Source organism: Ambystoma mexicanum, chromosome 12 (assembly GCF_040938575.1).
Source record: "Ambystoma mexicanum isolate Mex_15411 chromosome 12, UKY_AmexF1_1, whole genome shotgun sequence".
NCBI classification, from domain to species: Eukaryota; Metazoa; Chordata; class Amphibia; order Caudata; family Ambystomatidae; genus Ambystoma; species Ambystoma mexicanum.
The window spans coordinates 1,162,600,176-1,162,615,981 of record NC_090936.1 but is presented as its reverse complement, the minus strand read 5'-3'; the positions used below and the strand labels follow the sequence as shown (position 1 = coordinate 1,162,615,981).

The 15,806-nt window shown below is 57.7% G+C and overlaps 1 protein-coding gene across 1 annotated transcript in view; it reads left to right on the top strand.

The window, feature by feature from the left end:
* Positions 1-5,390: 5,390 nt before the first annotated feature.
* Positions 5,391-15,806, top strand: part of RASSF3 (Ras association domain family member 3) — a 738,414-nt gene continuing 727,998 nt past the window's right edge. Inside the window, exon 1 of the mRNA XM_069629771.1 lies at positions 5,391-5,760. Within this exon, the coding sequence (XP_069485872.1) occupies positions 5,439-5,760 (322 nt within the window). The 5' untranslated portion in view covers positions 5,391-5,438. The remainder of the gene's footprint in view (positions 5,761-15,806) is intronic.

The window sequence follows — 15,806 nt, the reverse complement described above, 5'->3', positions numbered from 1 at the left end:
TAGGCCCTTGGGTGGCCCTAATCCCCAGGCCTGTGTGATATGGGACTGTGGGATATGGGTCTGTGTGGCCCTAGGCCCCTGGCCTGTGAGTGGCCCCGGGCCTGTATGTTATGGCTCTGCCCGGCCCTAAGCCCGGTGTGATCTGGGTCTGCTTGGCCCTAAGCCCCGGGCCTGTGTGATCTGGGTCTGCTTGGCCCTAATCCCCGGGCCTGTATGTTCTGGCTCTGCTTGGCCCGAAGCCCCGGGCCTGTGTGATCTGGGTCTGCTTGGCCCTAAGCCACAGGTCCGTGTGATCTAGGTCTGCTTGGCCCTAGGCCCCGGGACTGTGTATGTTATGGGCCTGCTTGGTCCTAAGTCCCGGGCCAGTGTGATCCGGGTCTGCTTGGCCCTAAGCCCCGGCCCTGTGTGATCTAGGTCCGCTTGGCCCTAGGCCCTGGGCCTCTGTATGTTATGAGTCTGCTTGGCACTAAGCCCCGGGCCTGTGTGATATGGGACTGTGGGATATGGTCTGTGTGGCCCTTGGCCCCTGCCCTGTGAGTGTCCATTAGCCCCGGGCCTGTGTGATATAGGACTGTGGGATATGGGTCTGTGTGGCCCTAGGCCCCTGGCCTGTGAGTGGCCCTAAACCCCGGGCCTGTATGTTATGGCTCTGCTTGGCCCTAAGCCCGGTGTGATCTGGGTCTGTTTGGCCCCAAGCCCGGGGCCTGTGTGATCTGGGTCTGCTTGGCCCTAGGCCCCGGGCCTGTGTATGTTATGGGTCTGCTTGGCCCTAAGCCCTGGGCCTGTGTGATCCGGGTCTGCTTGGCCCTAAGCCCCGGCCTTGTGAGATCTGGGTCTGCTTGTCCCTAAGCCCCGGGCCTGTGTGACCTGGGTCTGCTTGTCCCTAAGCCCCAGGCCTGTGTGACCTGGGTCTGCTTGGCACCAAGACCCGGGTCTGTACGGGTCTGCTTGGCCCTAAGCCCCGGGCCCGTGTGATCTGGGTCTGCGTTGCCCTAAACCCCGACCCGTGTGATCTGGGTCTGCTTGGCCCTAAGCCCCGGGCCCTTGTGATCTGGGTCTGCTTGGCCCTAAGCCCCGGGCCTGTGTGATCTGGGTCTGCTTTGCCCTAGGCCCCGGCCCGTGTGATCTGGGTATGCTTGGCCCTAAGCCCCGGTGCTGTCGGATATGGGTCTGCTTGGCCCTAAGCCACGAGCCTCGGTGGCTCTCAGCCGTGGTGCTGTGGAATATGGGAGGATATCGGTCTGTGTGGCCCTAGGCCCCTGGCCTTTGTGATCTGGGTCTGCTTGGCCCTAAACCACAGGGCTGTGTGATCTGGGTCTGCTTGGCCTTAAGCCCCGGGATTGTGTGATCTGGGTCTACTTGGTACTAAGCCCCAGGCCTGTGTGATCTGGGTCTGCTTGGCCCTAAGCCCCGGGCCTGTGTGATCTGGGTCTGCTTGGCCCTAAGCCCCAGGGCTGTGTGATCTGGGTCTGCTTGGCCTTAAGCCCCGGGATTGTGTGATCTGGTTCTGCTTGGCCCTAAGCCCCGGGGCTGTGTGATCTGGGTCTGCTTGGCCCTAAGCCCTGGGCCCATGTGATCTGGGACAGCTTGGCTGTAAGCCCCGGGGCTGCGATCTGGGTCTGCTTGGCCCTAAGCCCCAGGCCTGTGTGATCTGGGTCTGCTTGGACCTAAGACCCAGGCCTGTGTGATCTGGGTCTGCTTGGCTCTAAGCCCCGGGCCTGTGTGATCTGGGTCTGCTTGGCCCTCAGCCCCGGGCCTAGGTGGCTCTCAGCCTCGGTGCTGTGTGATCTGGGTCTGCTTGGTCCTAAGCACCAGGCCTGTGTGATCTGGGTCTGCTTGGCCCTAAGCCCCAGCCCTGTGTGATCTGGGTCGGCGTGGCCCTAAGCCCTGGGCCCATGTGATGTGGGTCAGCTTGGCCGTAAGCCCGGGGGCTGCGATCTGGGTCTGCTTGGCCCTAAGCCCCGGGCCTGTGTGATCTGGGTCTGCTTGGCCCTAACCCCTGGTCCTATGTGATCTGGGTCTGCTTGGCTCTAAGCCCTGGGCCAGTGTGATCTGGGTCTGCTTGGCCCTCAGCCCCGGGCCTGGGTGGCTCTCAGCCTCGGTGCTGTGTGATTTGGGTCTGCTTGGCCCTAAGTCCCGGGCCTGTGTGATCCGGGTCTGCTTGGCCCTAAGCCCCAGGCCCGTGTGATCTGGATCTGCTTCGCCCTAAGCCCTGGGCCTGTGTCATCTGGGTCTGCTTGGCCTTAAGCCCCGGGCCTGTGTCATCTGGGTCAGCTTGGCCCTCAGCCCCGGGCCTGGGTGGCTCTCAGCCTCGGTGCTGTGTGATCCGGGTCTGCTTGGCCCGTAAGCCCCAGGCCCGTGTGATCTGGGTCTGCTTGGCCCTAAGCCCCGGGCCCGTGTGATCTGGGTCTGCTTGGCCCTAAACCCGGGCCTGTGTGATCTGGGTCTGCTTGGCCCTAAGCCCCAGGCCCGTGTGATATGGGTCTGCTTGGCCCTAAGCCCCGGGCCTGTGTGATCAGGGTCTGCTTGGCCCTAAACCCTGTGCCTGTGTGATCTGGGTCTGCTTGGCCCTAAGCCCCGGGCCTGCGTGATCAGGGTCTGCTTGGCCCTAAACCCTGTGCCTGTGTGATCTGGGTCTGCTTGGCCCTAAGCCCTGTTCCTGTGTGATCTGGGTCTGCTTGGCCCTAAGCCCCGGGCCTATGTGATGTGGGTCTGCTTGGCCCTAAGCCCCGGGCCCGTGTGATCTGGGTCAGCTTGGCCCTAAGCCCCAGGCCTGTGTGATGTGGGTCTGCTTGGCCCTAAGCCATGGGCCTGTGTGATCTGGGTCTGCTTGTGTTCTGGGTCTGCTTGGCCCTAAGCCCCAGGCCTGTGTGATCTAGGTCTGCTTGGCCCTAAGCCCTGGGCCCGTGTGATCTGGGTCAGCTTGGCCCTAAGCCCTGGGCCTGTGTGATCTGGGTCTGCTTGTGTTCTGGGTCTGCTTGGCCCTAAGCCCCAGGCCTGTGTGATCTAGGTCTGCTTGGCCCTAAGCCCTGGGCCCGTGTGATCTGGGTCAGCTTGGCCCTAAGCCCTGGGCCTGTGTGATCTGGGTCTGCTTGTTATCTGGGTCTGCTTGGCCCTAAGCCCCGGGCCTGTGTGATGTGGGTCTGCTTGGCCCTAAGCTTGGCCCTAAGCCCTGTTCCTGTGTGATCTGGGTCTGCTTGGCCCTAAACCCCGGGCCTGTGTGATGTGGGTCTGCTTGGCCCTAAGCCCCGGGCCCGTGTGGTCTGGGTCTGCTTGTGTTCTGGGTCTGCTTGGCCCTAAGCCCCAGGCCTGTGTGATCTGGGTCTGCTTGGCCCTAAGCTCTGGGTCCATGTGATCTGGGTCAGCTTGGCCCTAAGCCCCGGGCCTGTGTGATCTGGGTCTGCTTGTCCCTAAGCCCCGGGCCTGTGTGATCTGGGTCTGCTTGGCCCTAAACCCTGGGCCTGTGTGATCTGGGTCTGCTTGTCCCTAAGCCCCGGGCCTGTGTGATCTGGGTCTGCTTGTCCCTAAGCCCCGGGCCTGTGTGATGTGGGTCTGCTTGGCCCTAAGCTTGGCCCTAAGCCCTGTTCCTGTGTGATCTGGGTCTGCTTGGCCCTAAACCCCGGGCCTGTGTGATGTGGGTCTGCTTGGCCCTAAGCCCCGGGCCCGTGTGGTCTGGGTCTGCTTGTGTTCTGGGTCTGCTTGGCCCTAAGCCCCAGGCCTGTGTGATCTGGGTCTGCTTGGCCCTAAGCTCTGGGTCCATGTGATCTGGGTCAGCTTGGCCCTAAGCCCCGGGCCTGTGTGATCTGGGTCTGCTTGTCCCTAAGCCCCGGGCCTGTGTGATCTGGGTCTGCTTGGCCCTAAACCCTGGGCCTGTGTGATCTGGGTCAGCTTGGCCCTAAGCCCCGGGGCGGTGTGATCTGGGTCTGCTTGTGATCTGGGTCTGCTTGTCCTAAGCCCCAAGCCTGTGTGATGTGGGTCTGCTTGGCCCTAAGCCCTGGGCCCGTGTGATCTGGGTCAGCTTGGCCCTAAGCCCTGGGCCTGTGCGATCTGGGTCTGCTTGTGATCTGGGTCTGCTTGGCCCTAAGCCCCGGGCCTGTGTGATGTGGGTCTGCTTGTCCCTAAACCCCGGGCCTGTGTGATCTGGGTCAGCTTGGCCCTAAGCCCCGGGCCTGCTTGGCCCTAAGCTCTGGGTCCGTGTGATCTGGGTCAGCTTGGCCCTAAGCCCTGGGCCTGTGTGATCTGGGTCAGCTTGGCCATAAGCCCTGGGGCGGTGTGATCTGGGTCTGCTTGGTCCTAAGCCCCAGGCCTGTGTGATCTGGGTCAGCTTGGCCCTAAGCCCCGGGCCTGTGTGATCTGGGTCTGCTTGGCCCTAAGCCCCGGGCCTGAGTGATCTGGGTCTGCTTGATCCTAAACCCCGGGCCCGTGTGATCTGGGTCCGCTTGGCCATAAGCCCTGGGCCCGTGTGATCTGGGTCTGCTTGGTCCTAAGCCCCAGGGCGGTGTGATCTGGGTCTGCTTGTGATATGGGTCTGCTTGTGATCTGGGTCAGCTTGGCCATAAGCCCTGGGGCGGTGTGATCTGGGTCTGCTTGGCCCTAAGCCCCGGGCCTGTGTGATCTGGGTCTGCTTGGCCCTAAGCCCCGGGCCTGTGTGATCTGGGTCTGCTTGATCCTAAACCCTGTGCCCGTGTGATCTGGGTCTGCTTGGTCCTAAGCCCTGGGCCCGTGTGATCTGGGTCAGCTTGGCCCTAAGCCTTGGGCCTGTGTGATCTGGGTCTGCTTGGCCCTAAGCCCTGTTCCTGTGTGATCTGGGTCTGCTTGGCCCTAAACCCCGGGCCTGTGTGATGTGGGTCTGCTTGGCCCTAAGCCCTGTTCCTGTGTGATCTGGGTCTGCTTGGCCCTAAACCCCGGGCCTGTGTGATGTGGGTCTGCTTGTCCCTAAGCCCCGGGCCTGTGTGATCTGGGTCTGCTTGGTCCTAAGCCCCAGGCCTGTGTGATCTGGGTCAGCTTGGCCCTAAGCCCCGGGCCTGTGTGATGTGGGTCTGCTTGGCCCTAAGCCGGGGCCTGTGTGATCTGGGTCTGCTTGATCCTAAACCCCGGGCCCGTGTGATCTGGGTCAGCTTGGCCATAAGCCCCGGGCCTGTGTGATCTGGGTCTGCTTGGCCCTAAGCCCTGGGGCGGTGTGATCTGGGTCTGCTTGGCCCTAAGCCCTGGGGCGGTGTGATCTGGGTCTGCTTGTGATCTGGGTCTGCTTGTCCTAAGCCCCGGCTTGCCCGAGGGGCGCCAGCGCGCCGCCACCGGGCTCCGCCGCTGCCCTGTGCCCGGCTGCAGGCAGGTGGGCGGGCGTCCGCAGGTGGATGGGGAGGAGCCGGCACTCAGCCGCCGCCCCCCACACCTCTGTCCGGGCACAGTGTGGCTCAGGCTGCGGCGGCCTGGGCACTATGGCTGCGTCCCCGTCCCCCCGCCACTGGAGGAGCCCTTCGGGCATCAAGGTGTCCCCCCCTGGGGCCGGCAGGCATGCCCCGGCCGAGGCATCCCCGGCCCCTCGTCTCTCCCCGCCAGGCAGGGCGCCAGGACCCCGCCGCAGGCTGAGGGCTCACCGGCCGCCCCCAGATGTCAGGACCATCTTCGAGCAGTCCGAGGGCGACGGGCCGGAGCCGGTGGGGCGGGGAGAGGGGCACCGCTTCACGCCGGAGCCGGGGCTGCGGGCCTGGTGCGACCTGTGCACGCGCTACATCTTCGGCAGCAGCCTGCGCTGCGCAGGTAAGGGCTGCCGGTGCGCCGCGCAACGCTGCGCGGTGTGTACTAGCTGCACGGTGCACTCGCTGAGCGCCGTACAACCTGCTGAGCACTGTACTGCACAACCTGCTGATTACCACACGTTACCACCTGCGGGGTACTGGTGCTATGCCACCTGCTGATCACTGTACTACTTGCTGATTAATGTAAGGTACCACTTGCTGAGCACATTACGATACCATCTGCTCATTACTGTACTTTACCACCTGCGGAGCACTATACTATACCATCTGCCAAGCACTGTACTTTACCACCTACTCATGAAAGACTGCACAACCTACTCATCAGAGTACTGCACCACCTGCTGAATACTATAGCCTCCTACCAACTGCTGAGCACTATCCTACACGATATGCTGAGCAGAGAGAGTGCTGTCCTTTACCACCCGTTCATCACTGTACCCCATCTCTTGCTGACCAGGGTCCTATACCACCTTCTGACCACTGTCCACACAGTCTTTTATCCCCTGCTGATGATAATAATGTGGGTTCTTATGTAGCGCTTCATTTCAGATTCCTCCATCTTCTAAGCACTGCATTAAGAGGTGTCATTGTTGCCCAATTTCATGGCACCCCATTTCTTAAAGGCCCCGTTTCTGTATTCGAACCTGAGATGTGCAGTTTGGCCCAAGGCGAGAGGCAATGGCTAAAAACTCCTCAGCTATCCGCCCCAGGGGCTGAACACCCGCTGAGCCCTGTACTAAACAGTCTGCCGAGCAGTATACTCTGCCCTCGACTGACCACTAGCACCTGCTAAACACTGTATTATACCACCTGCTGTTTACTATACTACCCCACTTTACCACCTACTGATCACTGGACCCTCTCAATGACGAGCACTTTAGTGTCCTTTACTGTCCTATCACCTGCTGGGCCCTCATTGATGCATATCGGCTGCTGAACATTGACATTTACCACCCCATCATCTCCTGACCGCCATATCACTCTACCAATTGCTGAGCACTGCACCCTTCCATCACCTGCTGACCACCATATCACTCTACCAATTGCCGAGCACTGCACCCTCCCATCACCTGCTGACCACCATATCACCCTACCACCTGCTGAACATTTACCACCCTCCCATCACCTAATGACCACCATATCACCCTACCAGCTGCGGAGCGCAATACCCCCATTACCTGCTAACCACCATTTCACCCTACCACCTGCTGAACATTTACCACCCTCCCATCACCTACTGACCACCAAATCACCCGACCACCTCACCAGTGCTATACCCTCCCATCACCTGCTGACCACCATATCAACCTACCACCCACTGAGTGCTGTACCCACCCATCACCTGCTGACCACCATATCACCCTACCAACGACTGAGTGCTGTACCCTCCCATCACCTGCTGATCACCATATAATCCTACCACCTGCTGAGCACTGATCCCTTCCCATCACCTGCTGACCACCATGTCAACCTAGCAGCTGCTAGTCAATATATTCTCCCATCACCTGCTGACCCCATATCACCCTACCACCTGGTGAGCGCTGTACCCTCCCTTCACCTGCTGACCACCATATCACCCTACCACCTGCTGAGCGCTGTACCTTCCATTCACCTGCTGACCACCATATCACCCTACCACCTGCTGAGCGCTGTACCCTCCCATCACCTGCTGACCGCTATATCCCCCTTCCACCCGCTAGTCACTATATTCTCCCATCACCTGCTGACCGCCATGTCACCCTACCACCTGCTGAGCGCTGCACCCTCCCATAACGTGCTGACCACCATATCACCCTACAACCTGCTGAGCAGTGTACCCTCCCATCACGTCTCACCACCATATCACCCTACCACCTGCTGAGCACTATACCCACCCATCACCTGCTGACCACCATATCACCCTACCGCCTGCTGTGTCCAGTATCCTCCAATCACCCGCTGAGCACCATATCACCATGCCACCGGCTGAGTGCTGTACCCTCCCATCACCTGCTGACCACCATATCACCCTACCACCGGCTGAGTGCTGTACCCTCCCATCGCCTGCTGACCACCATATAATCCTACCACCTGCTGACCACTGATCCCTTCCCATCACCTGCTGACCACCATGTCAACCTACCAGCTGCTAGTCACTATATTCTCCCATCACCCGCTGACCCCCATATCACCCTACCAACTGCTGAGCGCTGTACCCACCCATCACCTGCTGACCCCCATATCACCCTACCACCTGCTGAGCACTGTACTCTCCCATCAACTGCTGACCACCATATCTTCCTACCACCTGTAGAGCGCCGTACACTCCCATCGCCTGCTCACCACCATATCACTCTACCACTTGTTGAACATTGACATTTAACGCCTTCCCATCACCTGCTGACCACATATCACCCTACCACCTGCTGAGCACTATACCCTCGCATCACTGGCTCACCACCATATCACCCTACCACCTGCTGAGCGCTATACCCTCCCATCACCTGCTGACCACCATGTCACCCTACCGCCTGCTGAGCCCGATACCCTCCCATCACCAACTGACCACCATATTACCCTACCACCTGCTTAACATAGACATTTACTACCCGTCGTCACCAGCTGACCACCATATCACCCTACCCCCTGCGAATTCCTATATTCTCCCAGCACCTGCCGACCACCATATCACCCTACCACCTGCTGAGTACTGTAACCTCCCATCACCTGCTGACCACCATATCACCCTACCACCTGCTGAGTACTGTAACCTCCCATCACCTGCTGACCACCATATCACCCTACCACCTTTTGAGTGCTGTACCCCCATCACCTGCTGACCATATCACCTTACCAGCTGCTAGTCACTATATTGTCCCATCACCTGCTGACCCCCATATCACCCTACTGCCTGCTGTGCCCAGTATCCTCCAATCACCCGCTGACCACCATATCACCATGCCACCTGCTGAGCGCTGTACCCTCCCATCATCTGCTGACCACCATATCACCTTACCAGCTGCTAGTCACTATATTCTCCCATCACCTGCTGACCACCATGTCACCCTACCAACTAATGAGCGCTGTTCCCTCCCATCACCTGCTGACCACCATATTACCCTACCACCTGCTGAGCGATGTACCCTCCCATCACCTGCTGACCACCATATCACCCTACCACCTGCTGAGTACTGTAACCTCCCATCACCTGCTGACCACCATATCACCCTACCACCTGCTGAGTACTGTAACCTCCCATCACCTGCTGACCACCATATCACCCTACCACCTTTTGAGTGCTGTACCCTCCCATCACCTGCTGACCACCATATCACCTTACCAGCTGCTAGTCACTATATTGTCCCATCACCTGCTGACCCCCATATCACCCTACCGCCTGCTGTGCCCAGTATCCTCCAATCACCCTCTGACCACCATATCACCATGCCACCTGCTGAGCGCTGTACCCTCCCATCATCTGCTGACCACCATATCACCTTACCAGCTGCTAGTCACTATATTCTCCCATCACCTGCTGACCACCATGTCACCCTACCTCCGGCTGAGCGCTGTTCTCTCCCATCACCTGCTGACCACCATATCACCCTACCACTTGTAGAGCGCCGTACACTCCCATCACCTTCTCACCACCATATCACTCTACCACCTGCTGAACATTGACATTTAACACCTTCCCATCACCTGCTGACCACCATATCACCCTACCACCTGCTGAGCACTGTAACTTCCCATCACCTGCTGACCACCATATCACCCTACCACCTTTTGAGTGCTGTACCCTCCCATCATCTGCTGACCACCATATCACCCTACCACCTGCTGAGCGCTGAACCCTCCCATCATCTGCTGACCGCTATATCCCCCTTCCACCTGCTAGTCACTATATTCTTCCATCACCTGCTGGCCACCATATCACCCTACCACCTTTTGAGTGCTGTACCCTCCCATCACCTGCTGACCACCATATCACCCTACCTCCTGCTGAGTGCTGTACTCTCCCATCACCTGCTGACAACCATATCACCCTACCACCTGCTGAGCACTGTACCCTCCCATCACGTCTCACCACCATATCACCCTACCACCTGCTGAGCGCTGTACCCTCCCATCATCTGCTGACCGCTATATCCCCCTTCCACCTGCTAGTCACTATATTCTTCCATCACCTGCTGACCACCATATCACCCTACCACCTTTTGAGTGCTGTACCCTCCCATCACCTGCTGACCACCATATCACCCTACCACCTGCTGAGCGCTGCACCCTCCCATAACGTGCTGACCACCATATCACCCTACCACCTGCTGAGCACTGTACCCTCCCATCACGTCTCACCACCATATCACCCTACCACCTGCTGAGCACTATACCCACCCATCACCTGGTGACCACCATATCACCCTACCGCCTGCTGTGCCCAGTATCCTCCAATCACCCGCTGACCACCATATCACCATGCCACCTGCTGAGCGCTGTACCCTCCCATCACCTGCTGACCACCTTATCAGCTGCTAGTCACTATATTCTCCCATCACCTGCTGACCACCATATCACACTACCACCTGTTGAGCACTATACCCACCCATCACCTGCTGACCACGATATCACCCTACCGCCTGCTGTGCCCAGTATCCTCCAATCACCCGCTGACCACCATATCACCCTACCACCTGCTGAGCACTGTAACCTCCCATCACCTGCTGACCACAATATCACCCTAACACCTGCTGAACATTGACATTTAACGCCTTCCCATCACCTGCTGACCACATATCACCCTACCACCTGCTGATTACTGTACCCTCCCATCACCTGCTGACCACCATATTACCCTACCACCTGCTGAGCGATGTACCCTCCCATCACCTGCTGACCACCATATCACCCTACCATCTGCTGAGCGCTGTACTCTCCCATCACCTGCTGACCACCATATCACCCTACCACCTGCTGAGCGCAGTACCCTCCCATCACCTGATGACCACCATACCACCCTACCACCTGCTGATCGCTGTACCCTCCCATCACTGGCTCACCACCATATCACCCTACCACCTGCTGAGCGCTATACCCTCCCAACACCTGCTGACCACCATGTCACCCTACCGCCTGCTGAGCCCGATACCCTCCCATCACCAGCTGACCACCATATTACCCTACCACCTGTTTAACATAGACATTTACCACCCTTCGTCACCTGCTGACCACCATATCACCCTACCCCCTGCGAATCCCTATATTCTCCCAGCACCTGCCGACCACCACATCACCCTACCACCTGCTGAGTACTGTAACCTCCCATCACCTGCTGACCACCATATCACCTTACCAGCTGCTAGTCACTATATTGTCCCATCACCTGCTGACCCCCATATCACCCTACCACCTGCTGAGCGCTGTACCCTCCCATCACCTGCTGACCACCATATCACCCTACCACCTGCTGAGCACTATACCCACCCATCACCTGCTGACCACCATATCACCCTACCGCTTGCTCTACCCAGTATCCTCCAATTACCCGCTGACCACCATATCACCATGCCACCTGCTGAGCCCTATACCCTCCCCTCACCTGCTGACCACCATATCACCTTACCAGCTGCTAGTCACTATATTCTCCCATCACCTGCTGACCACCATATCACCCTACCAAATGCTAAGCGCTGTACTCTCCCTTCACCTGCTGACCACCATATCACCCTACCACCTGCTAATACTATATTCTCCCATCACCTGCTGACCTCCATATCACCTTAGCACCGGCTGAGCGCTGTTCCCTCCCATCACCTGCTGACCACCACATCGCCCTAACACCTACTGAGCGCTGCACCCTCCCATCACCCGCTGACCACCATATTACTCTACCACCTGCTAGTCACTATATTCTCCCATCACCTGCTGACCACCATTTCACCCTACCACCTCCTTAGCACTGTATTCTCCTATCACCTGCTGACCACCATATCGCCCTACCACCTGCTGAGCGCTGCACCCTCCCATCACCTGCTGACCACCATTTCACCCTACCACCTGCTTGTCACTATATTCTCCCATCACCTGCTGACCACCATAATCACCTTACCACCTGCTGAGCGCTGTACCCACCCATCACCTGCTGACCACCATATTACCCTACCGCCTGCTGAGCATTGTACCCATTCCATCACCTGCTGACCACCATATCACCATACCACCTGCTGAGCGCTGTACCCTCCCATCACCTGCTGACCACCATATCACCCTACCACCTGATGAGAGCTGTACCCTCTCATCACCTGCTGACCACCACATCACCCTACCACCTGCTGAATATTGACATTTACCACCCTCCCATTATCTGCTGACCCCCATATCACCCTGCAACCTTCTGAACACTGTACCTGCCCATCCCCTGCTGACCACAATTTCACCCTACCACCTGCTAGTCACTAAATTCTCCCATCCCCTGCTGACCACATCACCCTACCACCTGCTTAGCGCTGTTCCCCGCCCATCACTTGCTGACCACCATATCGCCCTACGACCTAATGAGCGCTGCACCCTGCCACCACCTGCTGACCACCATATCACCCTACCACCTGCTAGTCACTAAATTCTCACACCACCTGCTGACCACATCACCCTACCACCTGCTTAGCGCTGTACTCTCCCATCACCTGCTGACCACCATATCACCCTACCACCTGCGGAGCGCTGCACCCTCCCATCACCTGCTGACCACCATTTCCCCCTACCACTTGCTAGTCACTATATTCTCCCATCACCTGCTGACCCCCATATCACCCTACCACCTGCTGAGCACTGTACCCATTCCATCACCTGCTGACCACCATATCACCCTACCACCTGCTGAGCGCTGTACCCTCCCATCACCTGCTGACCACCATATCACCCTACCGCCTGCTGAGCACTGTACCCATTCCATCACCTGCTGACCACCATATCACCCTACCACCTGCTGAGCGCTGTACCCTCCCATCACCTGCTGACCACCATATCACCCTACCGCCTGCTGAGCACTGTACCCATTCCATCACCTGCTGACCACCATATCACCCTACCGCCTGCTGAGCACTGTACCCATTCCATCACCTGCTGACAACCATATCACCCTACTACCTGCTGAATATTGACATTTACCACCCTCCCATTATCTGCTGAGCCCCATATCACCCTGAAATCTTCTGAGCACTGTACCCGCCCATCATCTGCTGACCACCATATCACCCTACCACCTGCTAGTCACTAAATTCTCCCATCACCTGCTGACCACATCACCCTACCAGCTGCTGAGCGCTGCACCCTCCCATCACCTGCTGAACACCATGTCATCCTTCCACCTGCTGAGCGCTGTACCCTCCCATCACCTGCTGTTCACCATATCACCCTACCGCCTGCTGTGCCCAGTATCCTCCAATCACCCGCTGACCACCATATCACCATGCCACCTGCTGAGCCCTATACCCTCCCATCACCTGCTGACCACCATATCACCTTACCAGCTGCTAGTCACTATATTCTCCCATCACCTGCTGACCACCATATCCCCCTACCACCTGCTGAGCGCTGTACCCTCCCATCACCTGCTGACCACCATATCACCCTACCACCTGCTAATACTATATTCTCCCATCACCTGCTGACCTCCATATCACCCTAGCACCGGCTGAGCGCTGTTCCCTCCCATCACCTGCTGACCACCGCATTGCCCTAACACCTACTGAGCGCTGCACCCTCCCATCACCTGCTGACCACCATATTACTCTACCACCTGCTAGTCACTATATTCTCCCATCACCTGCTGACCACCATTTCACCCTACCACCTCCGTAGCGCTGTACTCTCCTATCACCTGCTGACCACCATATCGTCCTACCACCCGCTGAGCGCTGCACCCTCCCATCACCTGCTGACCACCATTTCACCCTACCACCTCCGTAGCACTGTACTCTCCTATCACCTGCTGACCACCATATTGCCCTAACACCTGCTGAGCGCTGCACCCTCCCATCACCTGCTGACCACCATTTCACCCTACCATCTGCTAGTCACTATATTCTCCCATCACATGCTGACCACCATAATCACCTTACCACATGCTGAGCGCTGTACCCACCCATCACCTGCTGACCACCATATCACCCTACCGCCTGCTGAGCACTGTACCCATTCCATCACCTGCTGACCACCATATCACACTACCACCTGCTGAGCGCTGTACCCTCCCATCACCTGCTGACCACCATATCACCCTACCGCCTACTGAGCACTGTACCCATTCATCACCTGCTGACCACCATATCACACTACCACCTGATGAGCGCTGTACCCTCATCACCTGCTGACCACGATATCACACTACCACCTGCTTAACATTGGCATTTACCACCCTCCCATCACCTGCTGATCCCCATTTCATCCTACCACCTGCTGAGCGCTGTACCCTCCCATCACCTGCTGACCACCATATCACACTACCACCTGCTGAATATTGACATTTACCACCCTCCCATTATCTGTGTACCCCCATATCACCCTGCAACCTTCTGAGCACTGTAGCCACCCATCATCTGCTGACCACCATATCACCCTACCTCCTGCTAGTCACTAAATTCTCCCATCAACTGCTCACCACATCACCCTACCACCTGCTTAGCGCTGTTCCCGCCCATCACCTGCTGACCACCATATCACCCTACCACCTAATGAGCGCTACACCCTGCCATCACCTGCTGACCACCATATCACCCTACCACCTGCTGAGCGCTGCACCCTCCCATCACCTGCTGACCACCATACCACCTGCTTAGTGCTGTACTCTCCCATCATCTGCTGACCACCATATCACCCTACCACCTGCTGAGTGCAGCACCCTCCCATCACCTTCTGACCACCATGTCACCCTACCACCTGCTGAGCGCTGTACGCTCCCATCACCTCCTGACCACCTTATCACCCTACCACCTGCTTAGTGCTGTACTCTCCCATCACCTGCTGACCACCACGATATCACTCTACCACCTGCTGAGCGCTGCACCCTCCCATCACCTGCTGACCACCATATAACCCTACCACCTGCTGAGCGCTGTATCCTCCCATCACCTGCTGACCACGATATCACTCTACCACCTGCTGAGCGCTGTAACCTCCCATCACCTGCTGACCACCAAATCAACCTACCACCTGCTGAGCGCTGCACCCTCCCATCACCTGCTGACCACCATATCAACCTACCACCTGCTGAGCGCTGTATCCTCCCATCACCTGCTGACCACCATATCACCCTACCACCTGCTGAGCGCTGTACCCTCCCATCACTTGCTGACCACCATATCACCCTACCGCCTGCTGAGCGCTGTACCCATCCCATCACCTGCTGACCACCATATCACCCTACCACCTGCTGAGCGCTGTATCCTCCCATCACCTGCTGACCACGATATCACTCTACCACCTGCTGAGCGCTGTACCCTCCCATCACTTGCTGACCACCATATCACCCTACCACCTGCTGAGCGCTGTACCCTCCCATCACTTGCTGACCACCATATCAACCTACCACCTGCTGAGCGCTGTATCCTCCCATCACCTGCTGACCACCATATCACCCTACCACCTGCTGAGCGCTGTACCCTCCCATCACTTGCTGACCACCATATCACCCTACCGCCTGCTGAGCACTGTACCCATCCCATCACCTGCTGACCACCATATCACCCTACCACCTGCTGAGCGCTGTATCCTCCCATCACCTGCTGACCACCATATCACCCTACCACCTGCTGAGCGCTGTACTTTACCGTATTTAAGCAAGACATTGCTTGCATGAAGTCCAAAAGATGTTTTTGTATGTGTCCTGTACACACAATTTCACTTCAGATATATTCTTTCTCTTTGATTAATGTCCATTGTTACTCCTTTGTGTTACATCCATGTGTGCGTTTTGTTTTTTGTGTATCCGCCTTTTTTCTCAATTTCGTGTGACCTATTTTGTTTACATAATCGCCTCCTTCATTTCATTGCATGTGACCGTTTTGCCAAAAT